Source organism: Aspergillus alliaceus, assembly GCF_009176365.1.
Source record: "Aspergillus alliaceus strain CBS 536.65 unplaced genomic scaffold BDW43scaffold_56, whole genome shotgun sequence".
NCBI classification, from domain to species: Eukaryota; Fungi; Ascomycota; class Eurotiomycetes; order Eurotiales; family Aspergillaceae; genus Aspergillus; species Aspergillus alliaceus.
This window is the reverse complement of record NW_022474739.1, coordinates 93,681-112,118: the sequence shown is the minus strand read 5'-3', so window position 1 is coordinate 112,118 and position 18,438 is coordinate 93,681. Positions and strand designations below refer to the sequence as shown.

At 47.5% G+C, this 18,438-nt stretch overlaps 4 protein-coding genes across 4 annotated transcripts; 2 read left to right on the top strand and 2 right to left on the bottom strand.

Annotated features, from left to right (window-relative positions):
- Positions 1-266: 266 nt before the first annotated feature.
- Positions 267-13,881, top strand: BDW43DRAFT_196413 (dynein heavy chain). Its single transcript, XM_032039080.1, has 3 exons — positions 267-776; positions 834-13,147; positions 13,202-13,881. Exons 1-3 carry the CDS (start codon positions 497-499, stop codon positions 13,646-13,648), a joined length of 13,041 nt encoding a protein of 4,346 aa, XP_031895929.1. The 5' UTR covers positions 267-496; the 3' UTR covers positions 13,649-13,881.
- A 185-nt stretch (positions 13,882-14,066) lies between these two features.
- On the bottom strand, positions 14,067-14,996 carry BDW43DRAFT_315263 (histone H4; the record flags this gene model as incomplete). Its single annotated transcript, XM_032048015.1, has 8 exons — positions 14,067-14,093; positions 14,161-14,181; positions 14,249-14,266; positions 14,374-14,433; positions 14,562-14,649; positions 14,729-14,744; positions 14,801-14,829; positions 14,941-14,996. 8 exons carry the CDS (start codon positions 14,994-14,996, stop codon positions 14,067-14,069), a joined length of 315 nt encoding a protein of 104 aa, XP_031895928.1.
- A 119-nt stretch (positions 14,997-15,115) lies between these two features.
- BDW43DRAFT_196385 (survival factor 1 family protein) lies at positions 15,116-17,058 on the bottom strand. The gene is made up of 5 exons (XM_032039079.1): positions 16,774-17,058; positions 16,487-16,702; positions 15,967-16,391; positions 15,533-15,909; positions 15,116-15,482 (listed from the first exon to the last, which is right to left on the bottom strand). Exons 1-5 carry the CDS (start codon positions 16,791-16,793, stop codon positions 15,384-15,386), a joined length of 1,137 nt encoding a protein of 378 aa, XP_031895927.1. The 5' UTR covers positions 16,794-17,058; the 3' UTR covers positions 15,116-15,383.
- A 177-nt stretch (positions 17,059-17,235) lies between these two features.
- Positions 17,236-18,051, top strand: BDW43DRAFT_196344 (mitochondrial 54S ribosomal protein uL11m). The gene is made up of 2 exons (XM_032039078.1): positions 17,236-17,456; positions 17,583-18,051. The coding sequence occupies exons 1-2, from the start codon at positions 17,328-17,330 to the stop codon at positions 17,913-17,915; spliced, it is 462 nt and encodes a 153-aa protein (XP_031895926.1). The 5' UTR covers positions 17,236-17,327; the 3' UTR covers positions 17,916-18,051.
- Positions 18,052-18,438: the final 387 nt, after the last annotated feature.

Sequence of the window (18,438 nt, the reverse complement as noted above, 5' to 3'; positions counted from 1 at the left end):
TCTACCTAACTTATCATGTCTGCTGAATGGATTAAGTTTGATGAGGGATCCTTGAATAAGTTCTAGTAGAGGAATGTATCTTTGGGGCACTTTAGACGTCAGGCACAATGCCTACCGTTGGACCAGATGATTGTTAGTATCGACTAGTCCCGATATAGAATAGCGCCAATTGCCCCTGAAGTAGACACTGCCAGACAGCAACACGCGCGTCCCACTGCGCCGAGTTCCTAAACTAAACTAATTTACTGATTGACAAAGAGAGGTTCGGAATAGAACTACTCCGTACAAAGCATGAACTTCTAAACTACGATTATAGTCTCTCCTCTTTCTCCCCTCCTTACATCCGCCAGGATTTCCGTCTCCCTCCCTTGTTTACCTGACCTTCTTCTGGATCCGAACTATTGTCGCGATCTGTTTCTACCCGAAGCGATACCGCTATTATTGTTTCGGACCCTCCATGATCACCGCGAGTCTTTACTCTTAAGGAGTTTTAGCTATGGAGGTCGCCTCTGCCGGGGTATCGAATGGTGTCTCCGCACCAACTCAGGCATCTTTCGTGGACACGAGTGTTATAATCCAGTATTTGAGCGATGTGCTGCAAGTAACTTTGGGAGCTCTGAGAACCGAGCTAGAAAGGACTGGCAGCTTGCTTTCGGATGCGAAATACAATGAAACAGTGCAACGATGTACGCGATTTACTTCGGAATCTCAGGTCGCACTTTATGTGCAAAAGGATCTGGTAGCATCTGAAGAGGCAACTGGTACAGACGATGAAGGTATGGGTGTTTCTCAGGTCGAATTTGAACCGGCAACCAATAATAAACCCATCACAGCGTCGTCAACCCACTATATTTATAATCTCTCCGCCGAAATCTCGTCCTCCTCCACTACGGTCGCAACAGTTGCCTTCATCAAACGACCTGCCGCTATTGATCCGATGCTGCCTATGTCCTCCCAGATCCAGGTGATGAATTTTCCTGGGCCAGCATCTCTAAGCAATGCGCAAGCTCAGCAAAACACTTCGTTGTCGCCATATGAAATTCTTCATCTCCTGGTGCACCATGGGCTGAGCCCATATTTCGAAGCCAACAGTCGTAACCAGGACACTGCCAGCGGCTTGAAGCCTAGGACGGATACGGAAGCGAAGACTGGTGTTCCTATGACCAAGAAGAAGTTTGCAGAGTTGGAACTTGGACTTCTACACTTGCAGCAAAATGTTGAGATCCCGGCACTGAGCTTGCCGCTCCACGAGGTAGTACAAGCTGCTCTGACCGAGGCAGAGAAGCGAAGTGTCAAGCCTTCTGTGGAGCTAATCGAACCCACGATACTCGAGAGCAGTACTTTTATCAATAGCATCCAAACCAATGTGAACACCTGGATCAAATCTATCCAAACCATCACCAAGATGTCTCGTGACGCTGATAGCGGATCGGCAGCTCAAGAGATCAATTTTTGGTTATCCATGGAGACTGCACTTGAGGGGATCGAGAACCAACTACGTGGTGATGGTGTCCAATTGACTATGGATATTCTCCGCCATGCAAAGCGATATCAAGCTACACTTAGTTTTGTAGCAGACACCGGTCTCCGCGAGGCTGCCGATTTGGTTCAAAAGTATAACCAACTTATGCGGGACTTCCCATTGGATGAGCTTCTCTCTGCCACGACTTTGCAGAAGGTGCAAGAATCTCTCAATCTAATCTTCAACCACCTCAACAAGAAGCTCAAGATCTGCCCCTACCCGATCAAGCGAGCTCTTGCACTTGTCGAAGCCATATCCGGTGATCTAGACTCACAGGTCCATTCTTTGCTTCACGGTCGGACTATCTTACACTTGGACTACCGCGAGTTTCGCTCTTTAATGAAGACTTGTGGCGCCATTTGGCGGACCTGGGACGAAAATTTGAAAGAATTCACCAACGTTGCGCGTGAGTCTACGAGACGCAGGAACGAAAAGTTTATCCCTATTAAGATCGCTGCACGCCACGAGAAGACCCAGGAGCGTTTAAAATACATCAACACATTCCGGGTTAATCATGAACAGCTTCAAAGGACTATCGTAAACGTTCTCGGTCCGAAGAGCTCTTCCGCAGGGGAGACAGCTACCGGAGCTAACTCTGATGGTGCGGTGATTGTCGAGGAAATCGGAGATGTGGATGCAGTCGAAGAAGTCGCACAGGCTTATGCTGCCTTGAAGAATGTGGACGTGTTAGACGTGTCTGATGAGGGAACTCAATCATGGATACAGGAAGAGATCGCATATAATGAGCGTACGTCCCGTGTGGAGAACTCGATAATTGCCCGTCTTCGGGACCGACTAGCTACGGCTAAGAATGCCAATGAAATGTTTCGTGTCTTCTCAAAGTTCAATGCGCTTCTTGTTCGTCCCAAGATCAGAGGTGCAATTGGGGAGTATCAGACGCAGCTTATCGACAACGTGAAGCAGGATATCTCTTCCTTGCACGAGCGTTTCAAGCAGCAGTATGGCCACTCTGAGGCGCATGCAATGGCGCAATTGCGTGATCTCCCTCCCGTATCCGGTGCGATTGTATGGGCACGTCAAATCGAACGGCAACTCGATGCCTATATGCGCAAGGTCGAAGATGTGCTGGGTGAAGACTGGCATCTACATTCCGAAGGACAGAAGCTCCAAGCTGAGAGCAACCTCTTCAGGAAGAAGCTTGATACTCGACCGGTCTTCGAATCGTGGTTGCACGATGTGCAAAGACGCCATATCACAATATCTGGCCGCTTATTCAATGTTGTCCGCAATCGAGCCGCTGGAAACACTTTGGAGCTCACAGTCAACTTCGATGCCCAAGTCATTGCTTTGTTTAAGGAGGTTAGAAACCTTATTTGGCTTAATTTCCAAGTGCCTCATGCCGTTAGCAATATATCCAAAGAAGCCAAGCGCGTGTATCCCTTCGCCATCAGTTTGATGGAGAGTGTTCGTACCCTGCTGCAAACCAACCGGTCCATTGCATCTATGACAGATGTTGCAATCCTGCTCAACGGATACGTGAATGATGCCCAAGGCATGATTGTAAAAGGAATTCCGCTCCGGTGGGAGTCATTTGTTCACTCGTACGAGCTCCATGTAAAGCAGTCAGCTTTGGCCAATGGTGCTATTGAATCTACCATTCCTAGCAGAGGGGAAAGCAAACATGTCCAGTTTGTTCGTGAATTTGCGGGCTCAGCCTCTGTGCTCCAGTCTAAAACTGCCGTTCTGGCTTCGATCAACGAGAGTATCCAGAAGGCTATCCACGAACTCAAAACATGCCCCTATGACGCTTCGGCATTTAAGCAGCGTCTTGATGCTATTCAAGTTGCCGTAGATAAGCTGAACTTGGAGAATTATGTTAACCTTGGTTACTGGGTTGCAAACTTAAACCAAAAGATCGAGACCATTTTACGTGATCGCCTCCACCGAGCTATACGTGAATGGATAAATTCTTTCCAGGAAGCGAAGAATGGAGAGCACAGTTTGCAACTTATGAATGGAGGCCATCAGCTTGCCACTGGTGAAGGAGAAGCTTTGGCTTACAATATTGAATTCCCTGGCCTGGTTCATGAGATTTCTATGCGGAACCAAGTCCTCCATCTAGACCCTCCTTTGCAATTCGCTCGTGCGAGCTGGCTCTCGCGATTTGATAACTGGCTAGGCGTTGTTTGCAACCTTGAGAAAATCAAATCTTCCCGGTATCAAATTTCGATCGATGTACAAAAGGTGCACTTTTCCGAATCTTGCTTTGCAAATCTCCCACAGCATTGTACCGACGAACTCAACCAAGTTTACAATGCCATCGAGGCTAGACTGAAGGAGGTATCGGAGTACGTTGATAAATGGTTGCAATTTCAATCACTCTGGGATCTACGGTCAGAGCAAGTATATGATATCCTCGGGGATGACTTGTCTCAATGGCTACAGTTGCTTCAGGAGATCCGTAAAAGTCGAGCTACCTTCGACACTTCGGAAGTGAGCAGGTCGTTTGGTAATATCAAGGTAGATTACGAGCAGGTCCAGACCAGAGTCAATGCCAAGTACGATCAATGGCAGCACGAGATCCTACTGAAGTTCGGATCTAAGCTCGGAGGCCGAATGAGAGAAGTCCATTCTGAGATTGCCTCTGCTCGACGTGACCTAGAAGGACAAACTCTAGAAGCTGCTTCAACAGCCCATGCGGTCTCATTCATTACGATAGTGCAACAGTGCAAGCGTAAGGCAAAAGTATGGGAGCCCGAAGTTGATCTTTTCCGACAAGGCCAGGCCACACTTGCACGCCAACGTTATCAATTTCCCAGTGACTGGCTTCACGTGGAGAATGTCGATGGCGAGTGGGCAGCTTTGAACGAATTGCTTGCACGAAAGAGCAAAATTGTCCAAGACCAAACAGAGGGACTGCGTGCTAAGATTACTGCGGAGGACAAAGTTATCGGTGACAAGATCACCGAAGTCATTGCCCAGTGGAATGAAGAAAAACCTGTGTCTGGCACGATTCCACCTGATGAAGCTTCTCGCACACTGAGCTCGTTCCAGTCACGCCTAGAGGGCCTTCAGTCCGAATATGAGATGGTATCTAAAGCAAAAGAGGCTCTAGACCTGCCAGCAGGCGCAGAGTCTGCTTTGCCAGCAATCCTCGAAGAAGTCCAAGATTTCATGTCTGTGTGGGCTGCTCTGTCAACCATCTGGAAGAGTCTGAATGACCTTAGGGACATGCTTTGGACGAGCGTACAGCCAAGAAAACTTCGTCAATCGATTGATGGTTTGATTAAGATGACAAAGGAGATGCCTAGCCGAATGCGCCAGTATGCTGCTTTTGAGCATATCCAAAATGTCCTCAGACAGCTGCTGAAAGTCAACCCCCTACTTTCCGACATGAAGTCTGAAGCTGTTCGGGAAAGGCACTGGCACAAAATCTATAAATCACTCAAACCTGGGAAGAGATTTTCTCTTGTCTCTTTGACCCTCGGGGATGTGTGGGATTTACAGCTCACCGCTAGCGAGACAGTGATCCGTGATATCATCGCTCAAGCCCAAGGTGAAATGGCACTAGAGGAATTCTTGAAATCTGTCCGAGAGACGTGGCAAAATTACTCCCTTGATCTTGTCAATTATCAAAACAAATGTCGCCTGATCCGCGGTTTCGACGATCTCTTCGCGAAGTGCAGCGAGAACTTGAACTCTCTGCAGGCAATGAGGCATTCGCCATACTTCAAAGAGTTTGAAGAGGAGGCGTCTTCCTGGGAAGACAAGTTAAACCGTGTTCATGTTCTGTTTGACGTGTGGATCGACGTTCAGAGACAGTGGGTCTACCTCGAAGGTGTCTTCACCGGTAATGCCGATATCAAACATCTCCTTCCTCTGGAATCAAGCCGCTTCCAGAATATTAACTCGGAGTTCTTCGCTGTGATGAAGAAAGTGTATAAGTCGCCTTTTGTGCTCGATGTACTTGCCATCAATGGTGTACAGAAGTCATTGGAGAGATTGGCGGAGCTCCTTAACAAGATTCAGAAGGCATTAGGTGAATACCTAGAGCGAGAGCGTGTCTCGTTCCCTCGCTTTTATTTTGTCGGTGATGAAGATCTTCTCGAAATCATCGGTAACAGCAATGATATCTTCCGTGTGGCGAAGCACTTCAAGAAAATGTTCGCCGGGCTGTCAGGAGTCCTCATGGATGATGATAGCAACATTGTTGGTTTTACATCTAAGGAGGGCGAAGAAGTTCGACTGAAGAAAGAAATCAACCTTGTGAAAACACCTAGGATCAATGACTGGCTTACTGCTATTGAAAGTAGCATGAAATTGACGCTTGCAGAGCTCCTCGCCGAAGCTGTCGAGCAGTTTGAACCACTGTATCATGCCACTGAGGTTGACCAAACTGCTTTTAATGACTTCCTCGCCAACTATCCCGCCCAGATTGTCGTTCTCGCGAGTCAAGCAGTTTGGACGAATACGGTACAAAAGTCCTTGGAGAATGGCGGAACTAATCTTCCAGCACTGTATGATTCGCAAGTTAGAGTGCTTGAACTTCTGGCCGCCACGGTCCTTGGTGACTTAGACGCAATTAGCAGGAAGAAATGTGAACATATGATCACAGAATTTGTCCACCAGCGTGACGTTATCTCGAAGCTCATTGAATCCAATGCTGGAACCCCCATGCACTATCTCTGGTTGCTCCAGATGCGCTATGTTTATCAGCCGGAAGGCGATTTCCTTCAGCGGCTATATGTTCACATGGCTAATGCCAAATTAAACTATGGATTTGAGTACTTGGGGGTTCCTGAACGCCTCGTCCGCACACCTCTTACGGACCGCTGTTTCCTGACGCTCACGCAAGCGTTGTGTCAAAGACTGGGTGGCTCACCTTATGGTCCAGCCGGTACCGGAAAGACCGAATCGGTTAAAGCGCTAGGCCTTCAGCTTGGTCGCTTTACTCTTGTGTTCTGTTGTGATGACACGTTCGATTTCCAGGCTATGGGCCGAATCTTCCTTGGTATCTGCCAAGTTGGTGCTTGGGGCTGTTTTGACGAGTTTAACCGTCTAGAAGAACGAATCCTTTCAGCCGTTTCTCAGCAAATTCAGAATATCCAAATCGGCCTTAGGAATGGCGAAACCGATGAAAAGGCGCAAATCGAGCTTGTTGGTAGACGACTTTCTGTCAATCGCAACACTGGAATTTTCATCACAATGAATCCGGGCTACGCAGGACGTTCCAATCTACCCGATAATTTGAAGAAATTATTCAGAAGCGTTGCAATGTCCAAGCCCGACAAAGAGTTAATCGCTGAGGTTATGCTTTTCTCTCAGGGATTCAAACAGGCCAAGATTTTGTCTACACAGACAGTGCCTTTCTTCGACCGCTGCTCCTCACAACTGTCAAAGCAAGCTCACTATGACTTCGGCTTGCGTGCTCTAAAAAGTGTCTTGGTAAGCTCAGGAGGTCTTAAGCGTACTCGTATCGCTAACAATGACGGCGACCTGGGACCTGATGAAATTATCGAGCCCCAAATCATCGTCCAAAGCCTCCGGGAAACCATTGCTCCCAAGCTAGTCCGGGAAGACGTTGAAAAGATGTTAGAGATTCAGTCTGACGTTTTTGCTGGAGTCGAGTATGTGCCTGCAAACTATGAAAAACTCACCGCAGCTGTCCGTGAGATTGCCCATGAACTGCACTACGTTGACAGTGAGATGTGGATTACCAAGGCGCTCCAGCTTTATCAAATCCAATGCATCCATCACGGTGTGATGATGGTGGGCAAATCAGGCTCTGGAAAATCTGCCGCTTGGAAAATTCTTCTCCAAGCCTTGCAACGAATTGAAGGCGTGGAAGGTGTCTCTCATATCATAGATTCGAAGGTCATGTCCAAAGAGGCGCTCTATGGTAATCTTGACAGCACCACTCGAGAATGGACCGACGGCTTGTTCACAGGCATACTGAGAAAGATAGTTGATAACCTTCGAGGTGAAGATACGAAGAGGCACTGGATTGTGTTCGATGGTGATGTTGACCCCGAATGGGTCGAAAATCTTAACAGTGTTCTTGACGACAACAAGCTTTTGACTCTTCCTAACGGAGAGCGTTTGAATCTACCTCCGAATGTACGTATTATGTTCGAGGTCGAGACACTCAAGTATGCTACATTGGCAACAGTCAGTCGTTGCGGTATGGTGTGGTTCAATGAAGATACCGTCACACCCTCAATGATGATTTCCAATTACGTTGAGTCCCTCAGGACGAGGACCTTTGAAGATCTGGATGATGACAGCGCCCCTGCAGGCCAGGCTGCCATTAAAACTCAGGATGCGCAGGATATGGTTTCCAATGTTTTCAAGCACCTCATGCAGAGCAGTGACCTCATCCTGACTTCTCTAGAGGAGGCCAAGAAGTATAACCATATCATGGAGTTTACCGATATACGTGCCCTCAATACCTTGTTCAGTCTCTTGAACAAGGCTTGTAGGAACGTCTTAGAGTACAATGTCCAGCATGTTGATTTCCCGCTTGATTCTGAGCAGATAGAATCCTACGTCTCCAAGAAGCTACTTCTAGCGCTTGTATGGTCATTCACTGGAGACTGCCCACTGGTTGATCGCCAGTTATTCGGGCAATTTGTGTCTGCTTTGTCCACAACTGACCTACCACCTGAGGGCTCGTCGTCTCTTATCGATTTTGATGTTACTTTGCCCACGGCTGAGTGGTCCAGTTGGCAATCGCAAGTTCCTACCATTGACATCAATACCCATTCTATCACGCAGACCGATGTGGTCATCCCCACAGTCGACACCGTTCGCCATGAAGATGTTCTCTATTCTTGGCTTGCAGAGCATAAACCATTGTTGCTTTGCGGTCCCCCAGGTTCTGGTAAAACCATGACCTTATTTGCTGCCCTTCGGAAACTTCCCAACATGGAGGTTGTCGGTCTCAACTTTTCTAGTGCTACAACTCCTGATCTTTTGATCAAGACATTTGAGCAATACTGCGAGTACAGGAAGACGCTCAACGGTGTTATCATGTCTCCAAACCAGATCGGTCGCTGGCTAGTTATTTTCTGCGACGAAATTAACCTTCCGGCCCCTGACCGGTACGGAACGCAGCGTGCTATCACATTTTTGCGCCAGCTGGTTGAACAGAATGGTTTCTGGAGGACATCTGATAAAACATGGGTTACTCTGGACCGCATTCAATTCGTCGGAGCGTGCAATCCTCCAACTGATGCTGGTCGTACACCACTAGCCGAAAGATTCTTACGCCATTCTCCGTTGATCATGGTTGATTATCCTGGGGAAATTTCGCTCACACAGATTTACGGCACCTTTAATTCCGCTGTTCTGAAAATTCTACCCCTTCTGCGCGGCTACTCCGAGTCTCTAACCAAAGCCATGGTGCAGTTCTACTTGGAGTCTCAGGCCAGGTTCACTGCTAAGATTCAACCCCATTACGTGTACTCACCTCGTGAACTTACTCGGTGGGTCCGCGGTGTGTATGAGGCTATCAAGCCTCTCGAGAGTCTTACTGTAGAAGGTTTAGTTCGAATTTGGGCACACGAGGCTTTGCGTCTTTTCCAAGATCGGCTTGTCACCGAAGAGGAGAGGAGTTGGACCGCCGATGCGATTCGTCGCATTGCACTCGATAACTTCCCTACCATTAATGATGAACAAGCCCTGAAGGGACCAATCCTGTTCTCCAACTGGCTGTCCAAGCATTACGTGCCCGTGGAACAGGAACGACTGCGCGACTTCGTTAAAGCCCGACTGAAGACGTTCTGTGAGGAGGAAGTCGATGTTCCTCTTGTCTTGTTTAATGATGTCCTGGAGCATGCATTGCGTATTGATCGTGTTTTCCGCCAGCCTCAAGGTCATCTCATTCTGATTGGTGTCAGTGGAAGTGGCAAAACAACGCTATCCCGTTTTGTTGCATGGATGAACGGTTTGAAGGTGTTCCAAATCAAGGTGCACGGAAAGTATTCTTCTGAAGACTTTGACGATGATTTAAGGAGCGTCCTCCGCCGGGCGGGATGCAAGGGCGAGAAGATTTGCTTTATCATGGATGAAGCAAACGTTCTCGACTCCGGATTTCTTGAACGTATGAATACCCTCTTAGCTAACGCGGAAGTCCCCGGTCTGTTTGAAGGGGATGAGTTCTCTTCTCTGATGACAGCATGTAAGGAGGGTGCACAACGCCAAGGTCTGCTCCTTGACACTCAAGAAGAACTCTACAAGTGGTTTACACAGCAAATTGTCAAGAATCTGCATGTTGTTTTCACCATGAACCCTCCCGAGGAAGGATTATCGTCTAAAGCTGCCACAAGCCCTGCCCTGTTCAACAGATGCGTTTTGAACTGGATGGGTGATTGGTCTGACCAGGCACTCTTCCAAGTTGGTTCTGAGTTAACACAGTCTGTTGATCTGGACAAACCCAATTTCGTTGCGCCTGATAGCATACCTGTGGCTTATAGAGATCTGAATCTTCCCGCATCTCATAGAGATGCAATTGTCAACGCCATGGTTTATATCCATCACTCTTTACAGCGATTTAACCAGCGTCTGCAAAAACAACAAGGCAAGACAACATACCTTACACCTCGTCATTACCTTGACTTTGTTGCTCACTATGTGAAACTCTTCAATGAGAAACGGGAGGACCTAGAGGAGCAGCAAAGACACTTGAACGTCGGTCTCGAGAAACTGAGAGATACCGTAGATAAAGTTAGTGATCTGCGCGCCAGTCTTGCACAGAAGAAGACGCAGTTGGAACAGAAAGACAAAGAAGCGAATGAGAAACTGCAGCGCATGGTTGCTGACCAACAGGAAGCGGAGCGACGCAAAGCGGCATCTCTCGAGGTACAAGCAGCCCTAGAGAAGCAGGAACAGGAAGTGGCCAGCCGCAAGGAGGTTGTCCTTAATGACCTTGCTCGCGCCGAGCCTGCTGTGTTGGAAGCAAAGAAGAGTGTGAGCAATATCAAACGTCAGCATCTTACCGAAGTCCGTTCTATGGGCAATCCCCCAGCTAGTGTTCGTCTTGCTCTTGATGCTGTCTGCACTCTACTTGGTCACAGAGTCGACAGCTGGAAGACCATCCAAGGCATTGTACGAAGGGACGATTTCATCGCCAGCATCGTCAATTACAACAACGAAGAACAGATGACGAGAAACCTTCGAGTTAGGATGCAGAACGATTTCCTTTCCAATGAGGACTTCACCTATGAGAGAGTCAACAGAGCTAGTAAGGCTTGTGGTCCTCTCGTTCAATGGGTCGAAGCTCAGGTCAATTATTCCGAGATCTTGGATCGCGTCGGACCCTTGCGTGAAGAAGTGGGCAAACTGGAAGAGAAAGCTTTGAATACCAAAGCCGAGGCGCAGGCCATTGAGAATACCATCCAGAGCCTCGAAAGTAGTATTGCCACATACAAGGCGGAATACGCTGCCCTCATCAGTGAAACCCAAGCGATCAAGACAGAGATGTCTAGAGTTCAGTTCAAGGTTGATAGGAGTGTCCGTTTACTCGACAGCTTGGCATCCGAGCGTACAAGATGGGAGGAGGGTAGCCGATCATTCGAAACACAGATCAACACCCTTGTTGGTGATGTTCTCATTGCTGCAGCTTTCCTCGCCTACGCAGGATTCTACGATCAGCAATTCCGAAAAGCCATGGTGGATGACTGGGTCAACCAACTTGTACAATCTGGAATCAGCTTCAAGCCTCATAATCCGATAACTGAGTACCTGTCGAATGCTGATGAGCGTTTAACTTGGCAAGACCATTCACTCCCCGTCGATGATCTTTGCACAGAAAACGCTATCATCTTGAAGCGTTACAACAGATATCCATTGATCATCGATCCCTCTGGTCGTGTCACTGAATTCTTGCAAAAGGAAAGCACGGAGAGAAAGCTCACTGTTACTAGCTTCTTGGACGATTCTTTTGTCAAGCAACTTGAGAGTGCTCTGCGTTTCGGAAACCCTATTCTTATCCAAGATGCCGAGTATTTGGATCCAATCCTTAACCACGTTCTCAACAAGGAATATCAGAAGACTGGAGGTCGTGTTCTGATCCAACTTGGTAAACAGGAAATTGACTTCTCACCCTCATTCAAGCTATTCTTGTCGACAAGGGATCCGTCTGCTGCTTTCCCACCAGATGTCTGCAGTAGAACAACATTCGTCAATTTCACTGTCACTCAAAGTAGTTTGCAGACCCAGTCTCTCAATGAAGTCTTGAAGTTCGAGCGGCCTGATGTTGACGCGCGACGTACCGATCTAGTCAAGCTGCAGGGAGAGTTTAAGGTTCATCTTCGTCAGCTTGAAAAGAAACTTCTGCAGGCTTTGAACGAGTCCCGTGGCAACATTCTGGATGATGATAATGTTATTGAGACTCTCGAAACGTTAAAGAACGAGGCGGCAGAGATCTCGAAGAAGATGGTGGAAACCGAGGGTGTCATGACTGAGGTGGAGAATATCACACACAATTACAGCATCATTGCCCGCTCCTGCAGCGCTGTATTCGCTGTGCTAGAACAGCTTCACCATGTCAACCACTTCTACCAATTTTCGCTTCAGTTCTTTGTTGACATCTTCCACTCTGTCCTCTACAATAACAAGCGTCTCGCCCGGGAGAAGGAGCATTCTGCACGAGTCCAGATCATTCTTCGAGATCTGTTCATTACAACCTACCAGCGAACATCCCTGGGATTGGCCCAGAAGGATCGTATTACGCTGGCGATGCTCTTAGCACAAGCCGCCCCATACCCCATGGATAAAGGGATCATTGACATCGTCCTGGATGAATCAACAGAGGGTGTGGATCTGTCAACATCTCCAGAGCTTAAAGATCAAGTGATGAACAGGATTTCCAACATGACAGTCTTTAAAGCGAAGTTTCCAGCGGTGCCCGCAGAACAGTGGGACCAATTCTTCGGCGAAGAGCTCACAGAAAACTTTGTCCCCATTATCTGGGAGGAGAATACTGAGCCTATCAATCAATTACTTCGCTCGTTGTTACTTGTGAAGCTTTGCAGAATGGACAGGTTTGTACCAACTGCTGAGCGCTTCGTTGAAGCTGTCTTTGGCCGTGAGCTGTTCGAAGGAAGTCCCGACTTGAAGGATATTGTTGATCAAGTGACTGCTACTACTCCTATTTCTCTTAGCTCAAGTCCAGGTTTCGATGCTAGCTACAAGGTCGATGCCCTGGTTGAACGCATGCAGGCGACTTGTGCGAACATTGCAATGGGTTCGAACGAAGGTCTAAAGAGCGCTGACAAGGCGATCAGCAATGCAGCAGCAGCAGGAACCTGGGTTTTGATCAAGAACGTACACCTGGCACCCTCATGGCTGCAAAGCCTTGAAAAGCGACTTGAGTCCCTCAAACCTCACAAAGACTTCAGACTCTTCCTCGCGATGGAATCCAGCCCCAAGATCCCTGTCAACCTCATCCGCGCCTCCCGTGTCCTCATGTATGAGCAGCCGGCTGGTGTACGTGCCAACATGAAGGACTCACTTTCATCATTGTCCGTCAGGGCTGGTAAGCTACCAGTCGAGAAAGCTCGTGTCTATCTTCTGCTTTGCTTCTTGCATGCTGTTGTTCAAGAAAGACTTCGTTATGCTCCTAACCTTGGTTGGAAGGGTTTCTGGGAGTTCAATGATAGCGACGTAAGTTGTTCCCCTTGCATGCCATTTAGATGAAACTAACATGATTCTTACCAGTATGAATGCTGCGCCTACATTATCGATCACTGGGTTGACAACGTTGCCCAGGGCCGATCCAACGTCGCACCTCAGAAGCTCCCATGGGACATGATTCGCACGCTTGTGACTGAAACATACGGCGGAAAGGTTGACGACCATGGCGATTTCCAGCAACTAGAGAGCTTAGTCGACAGCTTCCTTACCCCGGTAGCCTTTGAGGATGACTACAAACTGGTGTCTGGCGTCGAGAACGACGAATGCTTGACCCTCCCTGGCACAACAGGTATCCGGGACTTCGTCGAGTGGGTCAATCGACTCCCTGAGAGAGAGCCCCCGACATACCTCGGCTTGCCAGCCAATGCGGAGAAATTACTATTAGTCGGTCATGGTAACAAGGTGATCTCGGACTTGGCCAGGGTGACTACGTTGTTGGATGAAGGGGAGCAATTGATGGTTGATGCCTGAATCGAGGGTTCGTGATCTCAAAAACTGTCAATTTCCCATTTTCTCGCGGTTTTCATTTCCCTCTTCCTTTTTTCTTTTTTGTCTATTTCATGTTGCCTAATTCTTTGTCATAGAATATACTCAGTGCCGCAGGCGGATACTTTCTTGTCAATCTTCTTCTAATGATGTATTCTGGTCTATTCGTCGTTCTATATCGGTCGCTGTCTACATACCTTGTCTTTTTTTTTTAAAAAAAAAAAAAGTATTTTAAATTGTACTTGTATTGCAACTATAGAATTATCCATAGTGAATTGATAAATTATTACATTCTGCAATACTCCAAAGAAACAACATGGCATAAGCCAAGCTTCAAAGCGACGCCCAATCTGGAGACCAACCAGGCTACATCGAACCATATCCCACCACTCCCAAAAGTATCTCAAAAACCGTACAGGGTACTACCAAGCTGTATATCCATCCAAGATATCAGTTTCCGGTTGCAAATTGATGTACTTCCGGTATGAGGAACTTACTCTCTGTAGAGCGTAGAGAACCTATTCCATATACAACACGAGGTCAGTCTATATCCTTTGAACCTAGTCATGTTGGTCGACAACTCACGTCGCGAGAATTTACCACCTAGATTTTAGAAAGATTAGCCAATGTCTATAATATAACATACTGATCCCTTTCTTTCTTGGTATTGTTATAGGTTAAAAGAAGAGATAGAGGGCGGGAACATTTACCTTTCGCTGGCGACAGTGGATATCTGAAGACTCCAGCACAAGGACCACAATTCTCAGAATCTTCATACAGTTAGCAAGCTTCAATGCAGGCTAGCTGTAAAACTGATATAAAGGGACTCGGTCGGTGTAGCGTTTCAAGATAGAAAGGTAAACAAACGTGAATAACCCCGGCCAGAAGTTGAACGTACCTCGGTGATACGGTCTTTGATTGCTTTGCGGACCTCATCGTAAATGTCCTTTTTCATGCGTTCCACTCCTCCACGGCGAGCGAGACGACTTATATATCACAGTATCAGAGATCAGAGAAAATACAGGATACGTCCGCGGATGTCATTTTAAACGGGAGTAAATTTACCGGATAGCAGGTCGTGCTGTACCCAATGGTCAGTAATATAAGCTTATATTGGCTCAGAGACGGTAAACTCACTGATTCCCATGATGTTGTCGTGCAGCTTCCTATCGCAGGCGGTGTTAATATAGTTGTCTCCATAGATGGCTTAGGTGTTAAACCAGAAATAAGACGCTCAGGGTGAAGGGCGGGACGAAGGGATATTGATATCGACATACTTATGGCGTTTCATTGGACGGGAGATAGAGCCCTTGGGAAAATTATCAGGATTCATTTCTGCTGGTTGAGTTGGTTGGATGGTTTTCGGTGTGCTGTGAGACGGGTTGTGATGTGTTCTCGAGGCCCCCCAAGATAGCCCAAAGTTAAGAAGTCTTCAGCTACCTACTTGGATGCAGACCATAATAATAGTGAATAATTTCCACGGAGAAACACAAAATGGTAGCAGGGGAAGCGTGGGTTTCAAGGTGCTCATCAAATATGTGACATTGATATTGAGATACAAATTTAGGTAGAAACATTACAGATTCTTGTATGATGTTTGTTAGATATTAGGAGTTGGGTTTTGTGTTGCATATCAGCTGCAACAGTAGGAAAGTCAACGATTAACACTCAATAACGCCATGGAGTCTCCGAAAATAGTGATCTATGTATGTAGCGTCATTCAAGAGATGAATGTCGATTCGGAGAACATCACACCCTCTTCTGTAACTTCATCATCTCCGATCTTCATCTTCAGCGTAAGCTTCTGTTGGGGAGCGTACTAAATATCGGTCAGTATGGTAGATCAACATGAGAAAGGAAGAAGCTTACCTGGAATATATACGGCCGCGTGCCAGCCACACTACCAGCGATGGTCTTGATGAAGCCGGGCACCTCTGCCATGACGTCGATACGGTCCAATCTCCTGCCAAGTGGGCCGTCGACTTCCGCACGGACACACTTCTCATCCTTGGACTTGCCTTCCCAAACCCACTTGATGGATTTCGGCTCCGGCCAGTCGCTATCCTGATCCTGGGCCGCCTCGGTATGGGTAGCCGAGTTGGTCACACCGGCGTAAATGATCTCTCCATCTTTAACGATACCACCGACATTGACCACGGTCGACCCGTAGGAGGGTGGTGTTGTAAACTCCATCATGACGGCGGTGTATGTGGGAGTCTGGAAGTTGATGAAGTTCCATCGCGCAGCTACCGTTTGGTTAAAACTCTAATGTTTTAGATATCTCTTTGACGATCACCACTTACCAGCGTGATGCGGCTTCATGCCTTGAAGACCATGAATGAACATACCACGACCTCTGAGGTCATATGTTTGCTCCTTGGTGGTGATCGTTCCCTCAACAGCACAACGGGGCCAGAAGGCATGGCTCATGGAACCCCAAGGGTTCTGCGGATCGGTACCAAAGTAGGAAGTACCATCTTTTCCAATGACGAAACCGGGGGAGGAACGGTTGAAGGTGATGTTCACCAGACAGTCTTCGTTCACGGCGGATTTCAATGTGTAGGCGTTACCCTCCTCGCTAAGGGTCAGGGAGAGGTTGTCGGCTCCAAAGGAAAGCATACTCTCATCAAACATAAAGTTGGACAAGGGATCAGAGTACCACTTATGGGCAGCATCTCCAGTTAGGTTAAAGATCTTCGCGTTGAACTGAGCGGTAGTATGGATGCCACTAAAACAAGTGAGAGTTGGTTAGAAACAAAGACAAAAGGATTTGGGTAATAGAAGGAGGACAACGCCCCAGCCGTAGCGAAGTGATAGCCTTACACAATGTTGCTGTAGATGATCTGCACAAAAACCAAGGTACCATTGTCGGCCATGATATAGAAGGTCTTCGTCTCCACGTTTGTGTATTGGTAGGCGCGCCATCGCAGATCCTCCTTGGCGAGTTCGGTATAAGGCACTTCTTGAGCTTGTTGGGCAACCGATCGAATAGCCTCAGGGCCATAGACCGGTTCCTGCGTACCCGCAACACTCGCGAGGCTAGCCGAAGATTAGTTACGGTTGAGATAAAAAAAAACCCTCGGGAAATGAGAAACGAGGGAGATGCATACGTTGACTTGAGCCAGTTCATGATGGCCTAAAGAAAAGGTGAAAGTGATGGAGGGGCCGGGGGTAAAGTAAGGTGAATAGCGGTCGAGGAAGGAAGTGTGAAGGAAAGTGTAGGTAACGAGAAAGGGAAATCGATAGCGCGCGGGGGGAGCCAGAGGGGGGCAAGTTTAAGAGCTTGATGGAGAGGGAATGGAATTAATTTGATATTAACGGGGATCAGAACAAGGAGTAGAGTTATGCATGATTACAGAAAAAAAACAAAAAGCACAATAATCTTAACAAGTCATATAGAATTAACTATTCGTTCATTTCGTTATTTATTCTCTTCAAACATCCATTTAATGACGTTCAGTATTTCTTCGCTTGCGGTCAATCCGGTAAGTAATTCCGTTGCCGCGGCGCCATTCCGAATGTAGACAACTTACCTCTCCCCAAAACTCTCTCGCGAAAAGACCCTCTTCCGCCCCGATACATTACATTCAAAAGAAAACAAGTTCCCACTCCCCCATACCGCCGTTCTTTTCCACTTTCGGTTCTAGATCCCGTTTAATTCACCATGGCGAAAAAGGCATTGGCAAAGGATCAAATTGTGAAGCTCATCGTGGGCGCTGGACAAGCCAGTCCCAGTCCCCCAGTCGGTCCAGCACTGGGTAGTAAGGGTGTCAAGAGTATGGACTTTTGCAAGGTAAGTGTTAGGTAGCAATTGGAAATCGGAGCTCAATTATATCTCTAACCTCTTCATTGGTGGAATTATAAGTTCATGAGAGGTTTAAATAAGGCCCGTCTTACTCACTAGCAGCCTACAATATAGGAATTCAACGCCCGGACCGCACATATCAACACAGGAGTACCGGTCCCTGCGCGTGTTACCGTTCGTCCCGATCGCTCCTTTACATTCGATCTTCGCACTCCGACGACGACCTGGCTGTTGCTGCAGGCCGCGAACGTGGAACCCCGCAAGAACCGCGTGCGAGGAGCCATGAACCCAGGCCACGACACCGTTGGCACAGTATCCCTGAAGCACGTGTACGAGATCGCCAAAATCAAGCACTCCGAAACTAGACTATCAGGATTGAGTCTGCAGGGCCTCTGCAAGAGTGTGGTCGCTCAGGCGAAGTCCATTGGCATTCAAGTTGTTCCATAAACGAGAAGGGGAGGAATAAGATCGACTGTATATCTATTTATATGAAGTCCCTGCTATTGTGCGACTGCTGCGACTACTGCTGTGGATTATGATACTGGCGTTCGTGGGTATGGAATCAGTTTTCGATTGTATTATAAGAATTGCATAAGGTATAGAAAGCGTTGTCAGATACCTAAAGCATCTGCATATTAGTCGATCCTGAACAGTGAGACACAGATGGCCGAAGCTAACCATCTACGTTCCACGTTTGGGAATTTTGAATGTCTTCCACCTCAGCGTGCCTTTTTCGCACTCACAAAATCATAATTGGGTCGTTGGATTGGCACCGTCTTTGTAGAAGAATCTTGCGATGGCCTATCTGATGTTGGTCCGATTAATAAACTTTGGTAATTTTTACATTCCCCTTCCCCCACGGTGATAGTTAGGGGAATAGGGGGGGGCGCACCCGATACATAAAAAAAAAGGAAAATACTAAGGAAGCTATGACGAAGGTCAGGGGTAGTAAAAATGAAGGGGAGGCGCA

What these genes read in the sequence shown, in the direction of transcription:
- BDW43DRAFT_196385 (XM_032039079.1), bottom strand. Translation starts at nt 16,793, where the DNA reads ATGAACTGGCTCAAGTCAAC. An exon ending in ATCATCTACAGCAACATTGT is followed by an intron (nt 16,392 to 16,486) that starts GTAAGGCTATCA and finishes CACTTGTTTTAG; the next exon opens with TGGCATCCATACTACCGCTC. An exon ending in CGCGGCCGTATATATTCCAG is followed by an intron (nt 15,483 to 15,532) that starts GTAAGCTTCTTC and finishes ACCGATATTTAG; the next exon opens with TACGCTCCCCAACAGAAGCT.
- BDW43DRAFT_196413 (XM_032039080.1), top strand. Translation starts at nt 497, where the DNA reads ATGGAGGTCGCCTCTGCCGGGGTATCGAATGGTGTCTCCGCACCAACT. An exon ending in AACTGGTACAGACGATGAAG is followed by an intron (nt 777 to 833) that starts GTATGGGTGTTT and finishes AACCCATCACAG; the next exon opens with CGTCGTCAACCCACTATATT. An exon ending in GGGAGTTCAATGATAGCGAC is followed by an intron (nt 13,148 to 13,201) that starts GTAAGTTGTTCC and finishes GATTCTTACCAG; the next exon opens with TATGAATGCTGCGCCTACAT.
- BDW43DRAFT_196344 (XM_032039078.1), top strand. Translation starts at nt 17,328, where the DNA reads ATGGCGAAAAAGGCATTGGCAAAGGATCAAATTGTGAAGCTCATCGTG. An exon ending in AGAGTATGGACTTTTGCAAG is followed by an intron (nt 17,457 to 17,582) that starts GTAAGTGTTAGG and finishes CCTACAATATAG; the next exon opens with GAATTCAACGCCCGGACCGC.